Source organism: Pelophylax lessonae, assembly GCF_965119305.1.
Source record: "Pelophylax lessonae genome assembly, chromosome: 1".
Taxonomy (NCBI): Eukaryota; Metazoa; Chordata; class Amphibia; order Anura; family Ranidae; genus Pelophylax; species Pelophylax lessonae.
Genome location: NC_138768.1, coordinates 513,758,426 through 513,780,015, shown reverse-complemented (window position 1 = coordinate 513,780,015; position 21,590 = coordinate 513,758,426). Strand labels below are relative to the sequence as shown.

Here is a 21,590-nt window from a genome sequence, read left to right as displayed (position 1 = left end):
GTGTCAAGAAGCCTGACCTGAGGGGGACCACCGCTGCTCATAGGATAGTCAGCGGATGGGTGTCAGCAGAGAGAGGATGCTAGGGAGAGTATCTTGAAGACAAGTAATTGTTCTCCAAGTCGTCTTGTGAGGGGGGATAAAGAAAGCAAGACACCTAACCCCATTCATCTAAAGTGGCAGGACAAATAAACAGCCTCGCTGTTCCATATCTACAAGTGGAGTTGTGAAGATAGAAGTCCTCAGATATTGTGAATAGTTATATTGGAGAATCCCACTATTCTCTTCTCCTATCCTCATTACAAAATAAACAACTAAAAACCCCAATACCCCGGGACTGTTTATTGAAGTGAAGAGCCAAGAGGAATTATGAACTGTATTTACTTATAACTGTGTGTTGGGAACCAGGGGAGCCCACAGAGTAAATATTCAGCAGTCACTACGGGGGCAGTGCTAAATTTGGGGGCGTCGCACCAAGTAATGTCATGTCTTTTCAAGTACTGTGCTGGAGTGTCAGTGAAGAAAGTAATGTCTGCTCTACAGTGATCGGTGAAAGTGTGTTGATATGTCATGATCACAGCAGTGGTTGCTATGGGCAAGGAACGGACATTTACCAAAGAAACAGTGGGTTTTCCCAAGTAAAGTGCTGGAGAGTTGATGGAGAAGGAATGTGCTGTATTGCTGTATTGTACAGGAGAACTGTGTCTGCTTTACAGTAATCGGTGCAAGTGTGCTTTCAAGTGTTGATGGAGAAAGCAGTGAACCGGGACGCAGGGATCGGTGCGTTGGGGGTCATGTCTGTACATGTTCTGTGAAGAAAAGTGTTGGCTGTGCAGTTAATGACAGCGGGACAAATTTCACCAGCAGTGCAGGTGATCGGTTGGATTATGAAGGAAAAAGTTCATCTGAGGCCCAAGTACAGATGGAAGAGGCAGATGTGTATGTGTCGGTGAACACAGTCTGCAACCCAGTGCCATTCATGCTGACTGAGCAGAGTTGTAGCAGCAGCGAAGGGGTTACTGCACTGCGCAGGAAAGTGCGCATAAGGAGATCTGCCTTACAGGAGGAGCGACCACAGAGTCAGCTAGTCTAGAGTCGTGGGCGAAGTCGCTGGCCGCGAGCTGCCAATCCGAGTTGAGGAAGGGAGATGAGACATCACTTCCGCCATCGGGTGTAGCTGAGGAGCAGACACGTGTGTGGAGGAGCAAGATGGTAGATGCCGGAGTGAGTCAGAGCGCAGGGGCTATCTCACGTGTTGGAGGAGTACCTGAGGAGCAAGCGGAATCACCAAAATCGGCTCTTTAGGACACAGGAGTCCGATTGGTGCCCATGGGGAGACTGGTTTTGTGCAGTAGAGGGGACAAGGAGCATCTTGGGCTGGTATGTAGCCAATGCCGGAATGTGTTTATGCAGCTGCGGGCGTGGAGTCAGTGTGGGCACTGCAAAGATATGCTAATGCAGGCAGTGCGGAGTGATTGTCGGCCCAGAGGACTGAGTGTGAGCTGGGAGACAGGAGTCATTCGGGAGTTTCTGGCGCCTTTGACAGGGATCCTTGTGGGAAGAGGAAGGGGAGTGTTGAAAGCTCTGCTGGGGCTGGGACCAGTAGCGCAGACCTATACCACAGTATGACAGGCCAGGGAGACCCGTATCTTGGAGGTGAGATGCACACAGATTGTGCTGGCAGAGTTGTGGCCACAAGAAGGGCCAGTAATCCCTGAAGAGGCAGAACGCACCGCTCCTAAAGTGGCAGAGGGGAATCAATGGGCTCCTGAGAGGAAGGCCTCTAGTGCAGTGGTCCTCAACTCCGGTCCTCAGGGCCCACTAACAGGCCAGATTTTAAGTATTACCTTGGGTAGATGCAGACTAGAGTACTGCAATCACTGAGCAGCAAATGATATCACATGGGATGTATTTCAGTTATCTTGCAAACCTGGCCTGTTAGTGGGCCCTGAGGGCCAGGGTTGAGGACCACTGCTCTAGTGTACCCAGTGAGGAAGGGGCTGGAGCCATTGACATAGGGTCACCCCGCTTCCAATGTCGGTTTGGGTCTCTGGAAGAGAGCATCGATGTGTGGAAGTCCAAGGAAGAGACTGAAGGGACTGGTGAACAGAGAGGAGGAGCAGCTCTGCAAGTCCTAGTTCACTCAATGATGAGACTGAGGGGGGCTGTCATTCGTGTGCAGTGCACCTGGAACTTGGGTTTCTGTGAGAGCTATGCCACAAAGGTCCCAAATTTATCCCCTCCTCGCACCTACACCTGGGCCCGGTATCAGAATGAAGCCTATGCTAGTCTCATCAGGAGGGAGGAGACCCTACACACCCCACCTGGGAGAGGAGACAGACAGAAACTTCCCAAGTTCTCTTGATACCAGCGCCTGATCCAGAAGAAGGTGGCCCTGGAATACAGGTATGACTACCCCTACACTCCTCGGGAGATTATGGAGGAGATAGAGGCCAAGGGAGAGGGATGTGTGATGAAGCGGTTTGGAATTTCCTTTACATCCCCAAACCTTATTGCAACCGGAAGAGGCCTGAGTTGTGGGACACCTTCTTATCTGTGAAGGCTAACTGGAACTTGGGGCTGTCCATCCACATAGACTGTGTGGAAGTTCACCGCCCAAATGGAAAAGGCCAGGCTTGGGCTGCTCGAATTTTAGGACTCTGCAGGAAAAACTGTCCAGATTCCTCATCCTGATTACTATTGTTGAATGAAGCAGAGTCAGTTTTCTTATCAGGAGAGCTGATTCGTTAAGAGGCTAGTTAGCCTCAGTATTGCTTGAGATGTAATGTTACAGTAAAAGGGGCTAGAGAGCCTGAAGAGCTTTTACTGAGTTCAAAGTTGTTGTTAGGGCCCTATTTCCAAATCCCTTTTCCCTTCTATCCTTGCAAGAGGAGTTGGGGACTCGACAGAACAACTACCACAGTGCAGTTTCCTATGTGGAAGAGGGCGGACCCTCTAACCCACAAAGACTTCCTGTTTAAAGAACTTTAGTGGACAATTGGCTTTGTGTTACAGCTTGCTACAATAAGCCATGTCTACTGGATACTCTGTCAAGATCTCTTGGGCCAATAGGCCAGGATCATGAAATGCTTTTAATGACATTCTGCAGAGAACTTGGACCAGTGGGCCAGGTTGGTTGAAGGATGGAAGAGGATGCCTTACAAAGATACTTTGCTCAAAGGACACTTTGTGAAGATCCTGTTGGACCAGTGGGCCGGTTGAAAGAAATTTATGCGAGTTGCGAGTTGCTACCTTGGAAAAAGGGAGGCAGTGGCTCATTGTCTCTTCAGAGAAGGGGATGCCAGAGTGAAGGACCCCTTGAACAGATTTGCAAAGACTCACAAGTTAGACAAGTTGCTCAGGCTCCAGCAAACTAGCTTGTCACTAGATGTGTTACAGGTGTTACAGGAGAGGACACTGAACACCAGTTGGGTGGACTCCACATTTCTTCATTCTGAACTTGTGGGTCTGGCCATAATAGGAGAGAGAGTCAGTGCCCTGGTGTTTGAGAGGGACTGTGCCTATTATTTATTCAAAAAAATATGATTCTCGGTAGGAATCAATGGGGAAGTGTTAGTCAGCTTGGCAGGATCTGTTTGTTGTCTATTACAGGTACACAACAGAACGTCGAGTCAAGCGTGACCTTGGGGGGCCTGGAGTGATGAAGATCTATATGGGAATATTCTTGTTAGAGATAATGTTGGTGAGAAGGTTGCCTCTGAGGAGAGGGCAGTCTCACCATTGTCACTAGATGTGTTACAGGTGTTACAGGAGAGGACACTGAACACCAGTTGGGTGGACTCCACATTTCTTCATTCTGAACTTGTGGGTCTGGCCATAATAGGAGAGAGAGTCAGTGCCCTGGTGTTTGAGAGGGACTGTGCCTATTATTTATTCAAAAAAATATGATTCTCGGTAGGAATCAATGGGGAAGTGTTAGTCAGCTTGGCAGGATCTGTTTGTTGTCTATTACAGGTACACAACAGAACGTCGAGTCAAGCGTGACCTTGGGGGGCCTGGAGTGATGAAGATCTATATGGGAATATTCTTGTTAGAGATAATGTTGGTGAGAAGGTTGCCTCTGAGGAGAGGGCAGTCTCACCATGAATAGGTAACAATGTACATCTCGTGCTTAATTTTTGTTTTCTTCGCAGGCTTGCTTGGGACTTCTAGGTCTTTATATGCCCTCCACTGTTCTGTCTAGTTAGATAGGGTAATGAGTTTACCTGTCAAGCAGATATTTGTGTGGCGGGGGGGGCGGTGCATTGATCTAAATGCACTTGGTATGTGTATATGTACATAAATGTGGGAATATTTGTACAGCAGTCATATTTTTTTTCCACGTAACTTATTGTATTCACTGGCCACAAATGGTTATGCCCCATGGCCCTGTACATATGTTACTTCCCCTTTCCCAAGTTTGTGGGATACTCCGTAAAATTTTTGTACAAATAATTTTTGTAGGGGTGGCTGCCCAGAGCCAGTGGCCCATTTTGGCAGGGGGGGGGGGGAGGCGAGTGTAGCACCCTCCTAGGAAGGTTGAGAGGAGCTGAACCCAGAGGTCCAGGGAAGCTGACAGAGGGGAGACACTGGAGGCCCTGTTGCTGCAGTATCGTGAGTACAGGAACTCATGTCAAGGGGCCTGATCTGAGGGGGGGCCACCGCTGCTCATAGGATAGTCAGTGGACGGGTGTCAGTAGAGAGAGAATGCTAGGGAAAGTCTCCTGAAGACAAGTAATTATTCACCAAGTCGTCTTGTGAGGGAAGATAAAGAAGGCAAGAGCCTTAACCCCATTCATCTAAAGTGGCAGGACAAATCAACAGCTTGGCTGTTCCATATCTACAAGTGGAGTTGTGAAGCTAGAAGTCCTCAGCTATTGTGACTAGCTAAATTGGAGTATCCCACTATTCCCTTCTCCTATCCCCCTTACAAAACAAAAAACTAAATACCCCTGGACTGTTTAAGTGAAGAGCCAAGAGGAATTAGGAACTGTATTTACTTATAACAGTGTTGGTGTAACCAGGGGAGCCCGCCAAGTAAATATTCAGCAGTACCTACGGGGGCAGTGCTACAGAGACATGTGCCACAGTGTTCGCACCCCCTCCAACAGCGGCTGTCCACTGTTGGCAACATCTGGGCTAAACATGAAAGGAGGGGGGGGGTCCCTCTGGTAAGAAACTTTCACGATGACTCCTGAGCTAATGGAGGTGGTATGTGTTAGTTTGATCATCCTGTGTGAAGGGCTAAGATCATGTCCTATCTCTCTCCCATATCCCATTCCCGAATATAGAAGGGGACAGAGGCAGACTGTGCAACCTAATGTTGACAATGTCATGTTATATTTACTCTTTAAGTATCAGTAAATATAATGCTGGGCTTTTGGCCTTGTGACTAGGGTTGCCACCTCATCCCTTTATAACAGAACACATATTAATTACGCAGGTTCTGTGGCTGATTAAGGTGGTAATTAAACTCACTTGGAGCCTTCTCTGCATTAAAATTAGCCTCAGAACCTGTGTAATTAAATTTGTGTTCTGTTTTAAAGGGATGAGGTGGCAACTCTACTTGTGACACCTATCCTTTAATGTTACCACAATTTTTTGTTGATTATATGTGAGGTATTTTTTTTTTTCTCTGAGCAGGCAGAGGGTGTAGAGACCCTATCACGTATTGAGTATAATGTCACTGGCTTATGACAAGTTTTCTGGGTTGGTTAGGTTTCTTTTAAACCCAGGACATGTTTGCATCTTCCTGCTTTTGGGGAGGTTTATGCCAGGAATGTGGGCTGTGAGAAGCTAGTGGGCTTTGCGGATATAATATGCGTTAGTAGCCCAGGGGGAAAGCAAGATGGCCCCATAAATGTATATTAGCCAGGAACAGATACAACTGACTGCTTTTTTTGGTATCCTGTACCCCCAAAACCTTGCCCCTGGACAACTAAGCTAATAGAAAGTTTGACAGAGTGGATGTACATCAATGGCAGACGAAAACACTGCTCTAGGTAAGGTTTAAACAGCTCAGCGACACATACAAGGAAGGCAGGAAGTGACATCGGTGGCCGTGTGCACAGAGGGGTGAGGAAGTGGAACAAAGCCCTAAAAACAAGGCTCCTTTATTCCTTGCATGTTAACCTCTGGATGGTTACTGCCTATGCCATATATGGTCTGAGTGCAGTATATGGTGGAACATCTACCCAGTGACGGTCCCTGGCATCACCTGACCCATACCAGCTCCTCCATTTGGACCCATCTGACATTTATGCTGATTGGTGTATTACCAATATCTGGCAAGTTTGGCAGATGCACCGAAGAGGAGAACCTTAACCTACTGCGGTGGTGGAGGACTTTATACATGGATTGTTTTTGGGACTCTCATTACCCTTAATCATGGTGTCATTTTTATTTAACATTCATTTCTTTGATTTTGTTACTTTGTTTCATTACTTGTGTGCACATATCTATTTGGGTATGGCACTATATTTATTAAGTATGCACACCCACGTATTGTTTAAATATATAATTTAGTCACTGATCGCGCAGCTTTTAGTTTTTTTCCACGACATACGCTCGCTACAGTTCACCAAGCCAGAAGGAATGGGTGCACACCATTGCCAATCCTAATACACCATTTAGTAAATCAAGAGCAAGTACACAAGTAAAGAAACAAAAAAGCTGCTGACATGTTCACACAGGTTGAGATTTTTTTTTTTTTTTTTAAATGCATAATTGCATTTATGGGTATTGTGTTCAAGATGATCGGTTTCAATTTTCTTTTTTTTTTACAGCTGTCAGGCATTTTAGGGAGCAGCCACCTAATTACCCAGCACCTGTGATAGGTGAGGGATTGACCATTCAAGAAACAATAGCTTAGCTTCCCTGTGCACAAGTTTGAGAAACACAGCATCCTTGCATCTATTGAAGGTTACTAAAAACTGATTTTTGTAAAATCTTACCGTAAAATCCTTTTCTCTTAGCTCATTGACAGACGTAGTCCTCGGTGATTCAACACCCTCGGGTTATGCTGCCCTCTACAGGAGTAGGACTAGACAGGAAAGAAAACGTTCTGGCCACACCCTAGGGGCAGTCCCAGAGGGTATATCCTCTCACTTCCTGCTCTAGCAAATCAGTTATGTCACAAAGCAGTGTTTAGAGAATTTAACCCAACTCAAAACAGAGGGGCAGGTACTACGTCTGTCAATGAGCTAAGAGTAAAGGATTTTACGGTAAGATTTTACAAAAATCCGTTTTTCTCTGTCGCTCATTGACAGACGTAGTCCTCGGTGATTCAACACCCTCGGGACGTCCCAAAGCAGTACCACAAATGAGGGGTGGGAAAATGGAAATCAAATCCAATCTAGAAGGCCCAACCGGTGCCAACTAGAAGTTTACAATGCTCATCCTCAGTGATGAGACGCAACAGAAATTTTTCAACAGAAAAAAAAAACCCTTGAGGTAGACCACCGGTCTCCTCAAATTGCAGCCTGCAAAACCTTGCGGCCAAATGAGGCATCCGCCGATGCCATCACATCAATCTTATAAAATTTTGTAAAGGTATGTACCAACGACCAGGTGGTCGCCTTACATACCTGGACCACTGACGCCTGATGGCGATAGGCCCAGAAGTACTGAGCACTCGAGTGAAGTGCGCCCTAACAGGGAACGGAGGATTCCGACCCTTAATAGAATAAGCCTGTACCACCGTCTGACTGATCCATCTAGATATGGTCGCGGCAGACACAGGCAATCCCCTTCAAGGGCTATCCGTGATCACAAAAGTGAGTCGTCTTACGAAAACCACTTTAGGAAGGAAGGATGGATTCGGAAGAAGAACCACCTTATCCCTATGAACCACCAGATCTGGGGAACGACAGGATAATGCGGCCAGTTCTGACACCCTGCGTTCAGAAGTAATGGCCACCAAGAAGGCCACCTTCTGGGATAATGTAAGCAAGGGAATCTCCCTGATATCTTCAAGAGAAGTTTCTGAAGAACCGACCACACTAAATTAAGATCCCAGGCGGTAAGGGTGCGCGCACTGGCGGAGCCAGCTGTCGCACCCCCTGGATGAAATTCTGCACCAAGGAATGATTAGCCAAAGGTTTCTAAAAAGAAGATTGCTAACGCCGAAAACCTGACCCTTAATCGTGCTCAAGAATAGTTTCTGCTCAACCCCTTGTTGCAGACAGACCAAGATTCGGATCACCGAATAGGTATGTGGGGGAAATCCAAGAGATTCACACCACGCAATATAAGACTTCCATGTGCTGGAAGTCGCTTTCCTTGCTTTAACTGGAAGTAGGAATAACTGAAGCTGACACTCCCTTGTCCTTCAGTACCTGGGTCTCAATGGCCAGGCCATTAAGCCAGCAACTGTAAAGCAAGATGGAAGATCGGTCCCTGAGACCGCAAATACTCCCTGAGAGGAAGTCTCCAAGGAGCATCCGCGACTAGCCTCACCAAGTTGGCGTACCAGGCTCGACGAGGTCAGTCCGGAATTTCCAGAATAACTGGAATTCCCTCCACCTCTATCCTGCGAAGAAGTTCCCGCAACAACTTGAGAGGATGGAAGGCATGCCGTAGCTGATACTGCCCCCACGGGACGATTAGCGTTTCTGCTGCGTCCGCTAGAGGATCGCGGTGCGAGCTACAAACCTCCGCCCCTTCCTGTTGAGCCAAGGTGCCAACAGATCCACATCCGGGATGTCCCAATGAAGGGACAGCTAGTGAAAAAACCTCTGGATGAAGAGGCCATATGCGATTGGATCCGAATCGGGCTTCTCTAGAGCTGCTCGATCCAGTAAATCAGACAAAATCTGATCGGTCTCAGTTCCGATACCCTATTGGTAATCTGGATACTATCGGAAGAAATGACTTCCCCTGGTTGAGCATCGGAGACTTCCTGGTCCGCTCGCTCAACCGGATCCGATTGTCCAGGGAATCGGAATTCTGATTCCATTAAAAAAGAATCTCCTTCAGGAGAATTCGGGTATGAGACTGGGTATACGGTACTGCCTCTAAGAAGGCCACAAACAGTCCCAGCCAATTGACGGACAGCAACATCCGAATCGTTGACTGAACCTTCTGGAGTTTCTCCGGAAGGAGAAACTCTTGCCCAGGATGTATCCAACCTTAGGCCCAGATAGTTCAGTCTCCTGGTGGGAACCAGGGATGATCTTTGGGAAAGCGAAAAAACGCTGATGTCCTGCGATGATGGGGATATAAAGATAGGCCTCCTAAATGTCTATGGACGCCAGGAAATCCCCCTGATGCAGGGAGGCCACCACTGTACGGGACTCCATCTCTTCCCAAGTCCAGATTTGGACGCACCTTGCCCTCTTTCCTGGGCATTGTGAATAGGTTCGAATAGAACCCCTGAAACAGTTCAATGTTAGAAAGGAAGAATCGCACCGGTGGAAGTGATCGAAAATCGATCCTGTGTCCTCCAGAAACTGGTGAAGATAACCCCCCCACCCGAGAGATGGGTAGGGGCGCATTAGGCTATATTCTTTAGGCTTGGCTGAGCCGGACTCTTTGTTTAGCCGACCAGCGCCCTTTGAAACCCCTCTAAAGGGGCTTTGGAGGGTTTCACCTTATCGCCCGCCCTTGCGGAATGAACAACTCTTATGAGCAGAAAAGGAAGGTCCTCGTTAGTTACGAGGTCCTTCTATCCTAACAGTCTGTGGCAAGACAGCAGGTGGTACAGTCTATCCTGTAAAGAGGAATTCCTCAAACGGATAGCACCTAGCCATGCGTTTGGAAATAGGAGTTCGTTTCAAAACGACCCCATTTGGGTAAAGGAAAATCCTTCGCCCTTTTGGTAGGCGAACAAGTACCAAAAAAAAAAAAAAAAAAAAAAAGGAATCTCAGACTCAGCTACCTCTGCGGGTGTAACCAAAAGACAAAAAAAAGACAGAAAAAAGACAGAAAAAGAGAAAGAAACACACCAAGGCTCATCCCTGATGCACAGAAGTTATCAGCTTGCTCAGTGCTGTCCTGTTACAGACAGGAAGTCTTTGGCCCTGGGTAAAGGAGGCGGCTCCGCCCCTTAACACGCCTGCCGGCACCTCCCCCTGGCTCCACGAGGTGTTTGAGTCACCTCAAACATGGCCGCCCCCATGCTGGAGACACGAGGCTACACCAAAATGGCGGCCTCATGCGATCTACCAGACAATGGCAGCGGCCTGCACAGAATAGCGGCATGTCTGCAGAAGGATCTCGGCCTCACAACCCTTCACCCTCATGGTGGTCAGCTGTACCGGACCCTGGCCGTCGGGAGGCATCTGCTAGCTGGAGGAATGATCTGGGATGCAGTATACATGTATAGACATCGCCCTGTGGCTTCTGACAGGTAGGATACCTTATACTATCACAGTAAAGTTCTAGTACTGCCACTGACTACAATCATTTTCACCTCTTTACAATTAGATTGTCAGCTCCCAAACCAAGCCTCCTGGCTTCTTGTACACAAAAATCACACTTAATTAGGGGGATCTGTGACATGTTATAGGATAGAGGGGAACCCATCCTTACCATTACAGAGAGGGGCCCGCGTTCACCACAAGACCCGTCAGGGGGAAAGGGGGAACATACTACTCACCATACCGGAACCAGGCGGGCGCCAACTCCTGACAGTACCCCTCTCCACCGAGGTAGGAGGGCTGTTGACCAATACGGACGCCGTGACTCATGGTCTTTGGCGTTTCAGCGAGACGTTTAACTCGCAGGGTCAGTCCCCGTCCAGTGGGACTATGTCGCGGCCGACCCAGCGCGGAGCTATGGCCTGCACGCGCTCGTAGGCTGAACTGGGATGACCACTGGATCTCAACATCCAGCCCGTCGCCCAGTTCAGCTTTCTTGCTTGAAGATCTCACAGGAACACTGGAGAAAAAAGCTGTCTAAAAAAATCTTTTCTAAGAAAAAAAATCCTGCCAGGACCGAAGATCCCAGCAAGGTATCTAGGTCCTTACTCCTAACTAGACAGAAAAAAACTGATTTGCTAGAGCAGGAAGTGAGAGGATATACCCTCTGGGACTGCCCCTAGGGTGTGGCCAGAACGTTTTTTCCTACTCCTGTAGAGGGCAGCATAAACCGAGGGTGTTGAATCACCAAGGACTAAGTCTGTCAATGAGCGACGGAGAAATAAGGTACATCCAGGAGTGGTGTGCAAACATTCCTTCTGGATTAAGAGTGGAAGGATATTAGGGTGCTGGTTGAGTGTCTGGGTGCAGCCAGAGGTGAAATCACATGTAGAAAGGCCAGGAGTGTAAAAAAAAAAAAAAAAAAAAAAAAAAGCAGCACCTTCAAGTTCAGCCAAATTGAATTTCCTGAAAAAACGACTAGGTCTTGGCCTTTTCATTAGGCTGTGTGGTCTGAGGCAGACAGTGTCTATGCAGTATGTAGAATATTGGTCTCAGGAACTGTTTTTTTTTTTATGTGCTAAAACTGCCTCGTCTCCATCTTACATTGCAGACCACTCAAGCTTCTTACACATTACTCTCCAGCCACTATACCATGTGTGATAGCCACTAAAATAGGGCACTCAACTTTTGAAAAACTACCTTCTCAGACGTGGGTTTGTGGACTGAAAGTGGTTAGACTTACAGCATAGTAAACTCCCAGCCCCCCCATTAAAGACTTGGGTACTGCCTTCTTTAGCTACCCAAATGCATTAATGGGGTTCAGATCAACAACTTCAGCTACAGAAGGAATAAAAACCACGGCACTATGGCAGTTCATTGACAACTACAAACCGACTGCTGCAGAGGCTGCTGGACCTTGTAGTTTTTGCATTCAGAGTGCTGTAAATGAGTGACGTGGTCTGAGCTTTGCACAGCCACAAAAACAAATATCGCAACAGCTAGCAGGTGGAGAAGAATCCCCACTAGCTGGTGCAGGGGCCAGTGCACTCATAACATGTTACACCCATATTTGGGATCCAACATGTTAAAGTTGAACTTCACTGTGTTGAAAAGCTCATAGCAGGGGGTCCAGTGTGTCCGTTCAGTTTCAGGCCCAAATTCTTGGCTGAATTTGGACCAGAAAACAGGATCCCTCTGCAAGCTGCTCCACAGCCATTCCTGAGCTCTGTGGACCGAACCATTAAGAGCTGGTCAGTCTCTTGGCCTAAAGTTTTTAAACCCCCCCACCCCAGCCTGAAGCTTGGAATCTGACTTGGTGTTAGTCAATGGCCTGCAAACTGAGCCCATGCCAATTCACTCATCCTATACACCAGTATGAAACTTTCCCTACCACCACTGCCCCCATGCCCGACTCCACCCTCACACGTCCCCCCCCCACCCCCACTTGCCTCTGCAACCCATGCCTCAGCACTCTCCTCCGCTATACCAATGCACCTTGTGTTCAGACCATTCAGCTTGGTCATCAATTGCTGGAACACCACTAAAATGATATATTTAAAACTGCCAAAATGTTGTTAAAACTGCTTGCAGGCTCCTGGAATGACACCAGAGTCAGCATCTCTGGACTTGTTACAACACTTGGGCAACATTTTCTGCCCGTTAGGCAACATGGTTTGTAAACTGTTAACCAATAAGTAGGTCTCTGTAGTTCAGGCTAGCTAGGCCTGGCTGCATTCTGAGGCTTTATTTTTCAGAACTTGTAAATGCTTTTAGGGGGCCATTCTAGGAGCTGGTGGGGCAAGTGGGAAGCCCCAATCAGAACAAAAGACTAGGACAGCCCAGAAACTCATTGACTATGCAGTCACTGAAAGGCCTACCATTGTCCTGCTCTCAACTATGCAGATCATATAGGTGTCAAGTTTCCAGCACGACCCTTCAATGGGCAACTATGGACAAAATTAGCTTTATGTCACCAATTAATGCCTTTTATAATACCCACCACTCAAGACAAAAAAAAAAAAAAAGCCATGTTAAATTGAAAATTTTTTATTAACAGTAGCAAAATTACAGGTAGACAATCATTATGACTGATCAGATTTAGGACACCACACAGCTGGTTTTAGTAAATCATTCTGTAGAAAGAAAAAAAAAAAAAAAGTCTTTAAGATCTTTCCACAGTAGGTCAAATTAAATAAAGATCATTTAAAATTGGACATCGCAATCAAACCTTTTGAAAATTTTAAAGCAATTGTAAAAGGCAGATTTAGTGCATTAAGAAAAATGCCTTCTGTATGCAGTAGCTCCCCTAATACTTATCGGTAGTCTATCTAGATTCAGCAATGTTGCAGGAGTGTCTTGGCTGCCTAAGAACCCCATGAGTACACAAACTACATGCCATAAGTTACAGTAGTGAACCAGCTTTCTGTAAGCAGAACATTCCAAGCTAGTCAGGGCTCTAATCTGGGTGACAAAGGCTAGTATGAGAGAATACTTCTGTGATTCTAAATAAGCCATTTTAGCGAGTGACAGTACTTACCGTCACTGGGAGTGAAAGACAGATATTTATGGACACTGAAAATATGGTTTGGATAACTTCAAATGGGAGTGTAACAATGTTTCTCAGGGAATCTGAAGATTTGATCCCACTTTACACTGAGACCTATAGCCATGAAGTTGGACTCCCAAATACTCAAAGCAATGCTTTAGGTGTGTATTCCATCTAAGTCAATGTAGGAGACGGACCGACTGTCACTGGCAGGCTCTCCCTATTGTCTATTGAGGTAAAATGTGGATTGTGTCAAGTCTGTTTCATTGTTAAAAGTTAATGACCTCACATCATTTCTGGCCAGATGGCTAGCTAATTAGTTCAGGTTAATTATATTTCTGTATACAATTTTATCTGCATGTGATAAATGTCATCAAGCAACCCCTGACCTGTGTGGTAATCTGATGGTCCATGCTGTATACAAGTTCTGTGTGACTGTTCAACAAACAAGAGATTCCAGTACAAGCCAAGTTGTCAGCTAACTGCATGTAGGGCGGCTGGGAAAATTTGGTATCCATGTTCATGACATTATACTAACGGAAGACCACAAGTACAGTGTGGGTCGGAGTTCCATAACAGCAAGTTTCCTTCTTAGAGTTAAGACCACCGCAACCCAGACTAAGGCACTAGTTACATTTACTGGGAAAGCCTTCAGTGCCCAAAAGGAACTTTGTTAACCAGACACTAGCTGCCATTTACAAATAGGAAGACATTCTTTGATGGCAGTTTAGCATAATGTGTTACTAATCCAGAGTGGGCTCTTTTACTGAACTAGAGAATGCATTCTGTGCCAAGTAAGTGACATAGCTACACCTCATTTACGAAATTTTCAATTTTTTTTATTTATAAAATTAAAATCCATGTGTATACCACTACATTTGGTTGCTGAAATAGCATGAAATGCAACACTCATTTTGGATCATGTGGGAGAAGTGTTATAACTTGCAAGTTTACATGTCCCAATTGGGTCATTTACCTTACATCCTATCCCATAGTCAAACAGGAAGAGGAAAGCCCCCTGAAATGAAGAACCCCGGTTGTCACCAGAACTAGTGTCCCTGTTAAAAGCTCTCCCCACCCTGTTCTGGGGACAACACAGAGGGTGATCTCATCAATGGTGCAAAGACTGCAACAAAAACCCAGACAGGAGTTCTAATCCCCCTATTCAAAACTAAATAAACAAAGTTTTGCCTTTAGTTTTACCAACAGTGTGAAAACAAAAGCTCCAAGACAATGGATTTCTGACCTGCAGAAGTCTTCTGCTCTTCAGGATTAGGCTCAATTGCTCCATTGTGCTCTTGGTTGTTAGGCTCAATTGCTCCATTGTGCATTTGTTCCTCATTGGCTGGTGTGTCCTATATAAAAAAGGCGCAAATACTATGTAAAGCAGAACTAAACTGCAGCTAACCACAACACACAAAACCTGTCTTTTAATATTCAAAGCAAACTCCCCTCCATCTCTCCATGTGTTATTTTTCTGAGAAATCACTTTGAAAAAAAACAACCTACTAGCATTTTTGGGGGTGGACATCTTGAGCAAGGGCTGATAATTAGTGTAGCATTTCCTGGAACCCATCTGCCTTTAGTTCAGGCACTAATGCAGGAGGGTGTGCTTTGTAAGGAAACCCCTCTCCTGAAGACTCCTGGGATGAAAGGATGTGCACCCCATGTAAGAGCTGCTGGTGAATAGGGATTCTCCCCCCTGCACACTGAATTTTCAACAGACACACGAGACAGGAAACAGTCCATCAACTTTGTTTGCGTTTTATTTAGAAAGTAAACTTGGATGGGGATGAGATGCCCACTTGACTGGAACAAATTCTCTTCAGGGACACTAACCATTTACATTCTGTACACCTTTCATTTTTCAAAAAAAAAAAACCGTAAAAAGCAAACTGCATAGGTATGAACCAGGCTTTATGAAGCTTCTGATCCTGCAACTAATGGCACTTTTCCACTGCAAGTACCGGCTCGGCTCTACTCGGCCCGGTTTGCTTTTCCACTGCGGTACCACATGGTATAGTGTCGAACGGTTCAGTACCGTATAGGTTTGCTTTTCCACTAAAGTAGTACTAAAGTTAAGTGGGTGGGATAACAACGGGGTGGGTGTGATTCTCTGACCAATCAGTGGCTAGTAGTGACTGCATGCAAAGGATTGTGGGATATGGTACCAGTTTGGTACCTGTTGGAACCACAATCAAGTAGGTACTGTTTTTTCAGAGCCGTACCGTTCGGTTCCATGCAGTGGAAAAGCAAACCTATACCGTACTGAACCGTTCCGACCCTATACCATGCGGTACCGCAGTGGAAAAGCACAAAAGTGTGCCGAGCCGGTACGGTTCTATGCAGTGGAAAAGCGCCATAACACCACAATTTCCACCCCCTCCCTCTAGAAACTGCTAGCTACTTATTGGCAGCATCATGCACTTAGTGATGTGCATTGCAGAACTGCTTGGTGTGGGATACTTATGGCACTTTTCCACTGCAAGTACCAGCTTGGTTTTCCACTGCATGGTACGGGGTTGGAACGGTTCGGTACGGTTTGCTTTTCCACTAAAGTGGGTGGGATAATGATTCTCTGACCAGTGGCTAGTAGTGACAAACAGTCAAGGCTGCATGCAAAGGATTGTGGGATATGGTACTGTTACGGCCCTGTTGGAACCACAACTGAGGTGGTACTGTTTAAGCGAGCCGTACCGTTCGGTTCCATGTAGTGTAAAAGCGCTGCTGTACTGAACCGTTCCTACACCGTACCAGCAGTGGAAAGCACAGAAGCGAGCCAAACCGTTCCGGTTCCATGCAGTGGAAAAGCACCATAATCTTCCATGAAATAAGCCTCACATGTAAAATGTTTACTTTATTAAAAGCAGCACCCTTGCATGTGTAGCACCCTTGCCATAAGCAGGGTTGCTGGCAAGTTTAGTTTGCTGAGCAATAGCTAGCCTGGTTGATTATAGTACTGTGGTAAATTGGATTTCCTCCTAATCTGGGTTTGGCTGTAGTTCTCCCCTCTGTCAGTAGGTGGCACTGTTGCCTTTGACATTAAAGCGGAGTTCCGGGCACAAAATCGATGTTTTTTTTTTTGTGCCCGTCCGCTAGTTCTGCACAACCTGAAAGAATTGGATAAGGGTTTTTTTTTTTTTTAAACTCACCTTGTAATTTGAAGATCGTAAATACTCACCTCAGGGTACTTCCTCCCTCAGCGCCGCGGCTCCGCTGTCACTTCCTGTCTCGCAATGATTCCTGGGAGCTGAACGTCATCGCTCCCAGGAATCAATGCGACGGCACCGGCCACGCACATCACTTCCGGGCGACGCCGCATTCCCCTGCTAAACCGCTTCTGGGCATGCCCAGAAGCTGTTTAGGAATGCGGCGCCGCACCAGAAGTGACGAGAGGGGCCGGTGCGGCGCATTCTGGAAGAAGAAGACGCAGAAGAGGACTGCGCCGGCTTCAGCTGCCCACAAGAGAGATGGAAACGCTGTGGAGGAAATTTTATAAGTAAGTATTTCTTCTAAAAGGTAAGTGCGAACCGGGACAGATCAGAGGCTAGCCATTGTGGAATGTGCTAGCCCTGACTGTCCCGGGGGTATGTTTGTTAAAAAATTATATCTGTGCCCAGAACTCCGCTTTAAGAGGGATATACAGCCAAATAGGTTATGAATATGTATGCGTCTCCTAGCTAATTACATTGCAGCTGGAGCACGCTGGGAGAGGCTGTTTATCGGAGTCCAATGATTGTTCTTTTGCCACCCAGACCCCGTCTGGGGTGGGTGCGTGCCACTGTCTGCTGCTGGGTACGCCTGAATCCTGGGGCCTAGCCACATGCCTGAAACTCTGCTGAGGAGAGCATCCACAGAGCTCCTACATCCTTTTGTGAGTTCGATTACTGAAAGGGACTGGACCCAGAGGAGAGGAGTTGCCTCCCAGGTCAGTCTGAGCCTCAAGATCTGTTTCCTGTATCGCTGTCTAATTGCATGTCATTTTTGTTATGGAGTCTGCCAATTTGATTGTTCACCAAGGGTGTCCTGTGCCCCCAACCCTCTTCCAATTTTTGTTGCTGTGAAGAAATAAAGCCCTTCTTGTTTAAGCATAAAAGTGACTTGTGCCCATCGTTATACTTGTTTTGTCACCCACCATGCCTAGCAATCTACACCCTGAGGAGGGACGTTGGCCCTCCCGTTCCCGGGGGGGGGGGGTCACAATCAGGCCCTAGGAGGTTGGGGGGGTGCGCTACACATGCATACCAAGACATTAGACCTTTCCTCTCAGTATCCATGACCATCATTTGTTAAGCTGATGCCATTTTCCAGCTGTGGCCATGTAAACCCTGGTTTCTGGGTAGCAGCTTCTGTTTTTGTACTAAACATGGCCACTTACTGTCTTTTACAGTTTTACTACTCACTTGCGTAGATTCCTTCAGCATCAAAACTCCATCCTTCTCTTCTACTTCCAAGTCACTTTCAGTGTCATTTTTTGAGTGGTTCTCTTCACTGTCAGAGTCTGACGACTTACTGGGCTAGAGACAAATGGAACATATATTGACCAAAACATACCAGGAGATCAGCAGTGCCATCTTAAGAGCATTATAGGCCCCCGGGCAATGCACTGGGGCCCCGCCTACACATCACCCATGAGAATAAAAATGCAAATTATGGATAAGGCGATATTTTGTGTGTGTGTGTATCTATTTTTTGCTTTCAGTTCCAACTGCAAAACCCTCTCCATGTACTATAATTAGCCCAGGCGATGATGGAGATCGGTGTATCCTCTCAGCTGTCACAATACAAAAACGTTTCCGCTCCTTTAATATACAGTTGTGTTCAAAATTATTCAACCCCCAATGCTGTAAAGGGTTTTAGGGAATTTAGTGTACATTTGTAATTGTATTCAGAATGAAATCCTACAAGGACTTCTTAAAGAAGCATATGCAACTAAAATGACAATTGGTTTTGTAATACAGTAGTAAATGTTTCTTTTGTGAATTCTTCATTGACACAATTAAACCCCTTAAAGACTACCACTCTGAAGAACAGAGGTTCATTGAAGTGTTTTCAATCAGGTATTGAAAACACCTGTAGATGTCAGGGAGCAGCAATAAAGCCTAATAAGCACCAATTAGGCAGCTTTAAAATGACTGATACTCAGCTCCTTCTAGACATTTACTGGTGTGGTTACAAACATGGTGAAGTCAAGAGAATGGTCTAGGAAGACGAGAAGAGGTGATTACTCTTCACAGGAAGGGCAATGACTATAAGAAGATTGCAAAGATGTTGAACATACCAAGAGACACCATAGGAAGCATCATTCGCAAATTCAAGGCAAAGGGCACTGTTGAAATGCTACCTGGTCATGGCAGAAAGAAGATGCTGACTTCGACTGCTGTGCGCTACCTGAAGCGTAGAGTGGAGAAAAGTCCCCGTGTGACTGCTGAGGAACTGAGAAAAGATCCGGTCGGCCCACCGACCAGATCTGCGTTCCAAGTCGACCAAACAAAAGCGCTGGAACGCAGATCCGGTCGGTGGAACGCACACCGTTCACCACTAGAGAGGACCTTGCGGCTCCCAAGCCATATGAATGATTGTTACCGCTGCCATTTATGTGAGCACCTGTTTTTACCTTTGATGCAATAAAGACTGTTAAGCGATATTTCACTATTGGAGGCATTTTTTTTTTTTTATACATGTCCTGGGATGGCTTTTATGGAGTACTAAAGCTGGGATATCCTTACCAATATGCCAAAGAATTGTGACCTGGGGAATCGGAGTAATTAAAGTGGACCAGGTGACCGGACCCCTCTTCCTTGGGAGCGATCCCTAAAGTATCGACTGCGCTCTACCCCTGTGCGGGGAGCTTTTTCTGGTAAGCTCGGTATTTTATTAGAATAGGGGAGCACCGGACCCACTGGACAGGGGAGCACCGAATTTTCTCACCCTACAATTATCCACCCCGCGGCACCAGGGATACTGGCACCTTATTATAACTGTGGACTGTTATTTGTATGCGCTTTTGTGCATCTTTTTGACCACATATTCCTGCGCATTTCTTCCATTGGTACGCCATTGCTTTGGAGGCATCTTATACAAGGACACCTCCATATTTGAGTTTTGTATTTTATATTTTTATTTTTCTACCACCATTCTTATTGGTGCACTCCACACTTTTTTTCTGTGTTCCTCACTAGGTTCTGACCTCTTTGGGACCGAGACCACCGTAGATCACTTTTTTGAGCACCTCACACTTGGTCACGTTAACCAATATTTGAGTCATTTGTTTTTGCTTTGTCTATTGGTTTGGCTTTGCACTATATAGAGTATTTATTGCACCATAATTTATTCGGCTCATTTTTTATCAATTTGCACACCTATACACTTAATATCTTGTTGGCACAAGTATTTTTTCCTTTTCTCTATAGTGGTGCACCATTTATTAACATCACCTTCTCACCCTCACTCGAAGGGCACTATTTATATTTAAAAAGGTGTTTACATTTACACTACAGTATAGATTTTATGCTCCCATATTGTTCTTTATAGGAAAGGTTTTTATATCATACCATTGAATTTTACCTTCCTTTTAACAATCTGGGAATCAGTATACCACGTATTTATTTACAGTGGGTACGGAAAGTATTCAGACCCCCTTAAATTTGTCACTCTTTGTTGCAGCCATTTGCTAAAATCATTTAAGTTCATTCTTCTTCCTCATGAATGTACACATAGCACCCCATACTGACAGAAAAACACAGAATTGTTGACATTGTTGCAGATTTATTAAAAAAGAAAAACTGAAATATCACATGGTCCTAAGTATTCAGACCCTTTGCTCAGTATTTAGTAGAAGCCCCCTTTTGATCTAATACAGCCAGGGGTCTTTTTTGGGAAAGATGCAACAAGTCTTTCACACCTGGATTTGGGGGATCCTCTGCCATTCCTCCTTGCAGATCCTCTCCGGTTCCGTCAGGTTGGATGGTAAACGTTGGTGGACAGCCATTTTTAGGTCTCTCCAGAGATGCTCAATTGGGTTTAAGTCAGGGCTCTGGCTGGGCCATTCAAGAACAGTCACGGAGTTGTTGTGAAGCCACTCCTTCGTTATTTTAGCTGTGTGCTTAGGGTCATTGTCTTGTTGGAAGGTAAACCTTCAGCCCAGAGCACTCTGGAGAAGGTTTTTGTCCAGGATATCCCTGTACTTGTCCGCATTCATCTTTCCCTCGATTGCAACCAGTCGTCCTGTCCCTGCAGCTGAAAAACACCCCCACAGCATGATGCTGTCACCACCATGCTTCACTGTTGGGACTGTATTGGACAGGTGATAAGCAGTGCCTGGTTTTCTCCACACATACCGCTTAGAATTAAGGCCAAAAAGTTCTATTTTGGTCTCATCAGACCAGAGAATCTTATTTCTCACCATCTTGGAGTCCTTCAGGTGTTTTTAGCAAACTCCATGCGGGCTTTCATGAGTCTTACATTGAGGAGAGGCTTCCGTCGGGCCACTCTGCCATAAAGCCCCGACTGGTGGAGGGCTGCAGTGATGGTTGACTTTCTACAACTTTCTCCCATCTCCTGACTGCATCTCTGGAGCTCAGCCACAGTAATCTTTGGGTTCTTTACCCCTCTCACCAAGGCTCTTCTCCCCCGATAGCTCAGTTTGGCCGGACGGCCAGCTCTAGGAAGGGTTCTGGTCGTCCCAAACGTCTTCCATTTGAGGATTATGGAGGCCACTGTGCTCTTAGGAACCTTAAGTGCAGCAGAAATCTTTTTGTAACCTTGGCCAGATCTGTGCCTTGCCACAATTCTGTCTCTGAGCTCTTCAGGCAGTTCCTTTGACCTCATGATTCTCATTTGCTCTGACATGCATTGTGATCTGGAAGGTCTTCTCTAGACAGGTGTGGCTTTCCTAATCAAGTCCAATCAGTATAATCAAACACAGCTGGACTCAAATGAAGGTGTAGAACCATCTCAAGGATGATCAGAAGAAATGGAAAGCACCCGAGTTAAATATACGAGTGTCACAGCAAAGGGTCTGAATACTTAGGACCATGTGATATTTCAGTTTCTTTTTTAATAAATCTGCAACAATGTCAACAATTCTGTGTTTTTCTGTCAGTATGGGGTGCTATGTGTACATTCATGAGGAAGAAGAATGAACCTAAATGATTTTAGCAAATGGCTGCAATATAACAAAGTGAAAA

The 21,590-nt window shown here is 46.0% G+C and overlaps 1 protein-coding gene across 1 annotated transcript in view; it reads right to left on the bottom strand.

Moving 5' to 3' along the window:
• Positions 1-21,590, bottom strand: part of LOC309547322 (uncharacterized protein) — a gene marked incomplete at both ends in the record, with an annotated part of 145,206 nt that overhangs the window by 84,786 nt on the left and 38,830 nt on the right. The window contains one exon of the mRNA XM_082247156.1: positions 17,780-17,918. Within this exon, the coding sequence (XP_082103282.1) occupies positions 17,780-17,918 (139 nt within the window). The remainder of the gene's footprint in view (positions 1-17,779; positions 17,919-21,590) is intronic.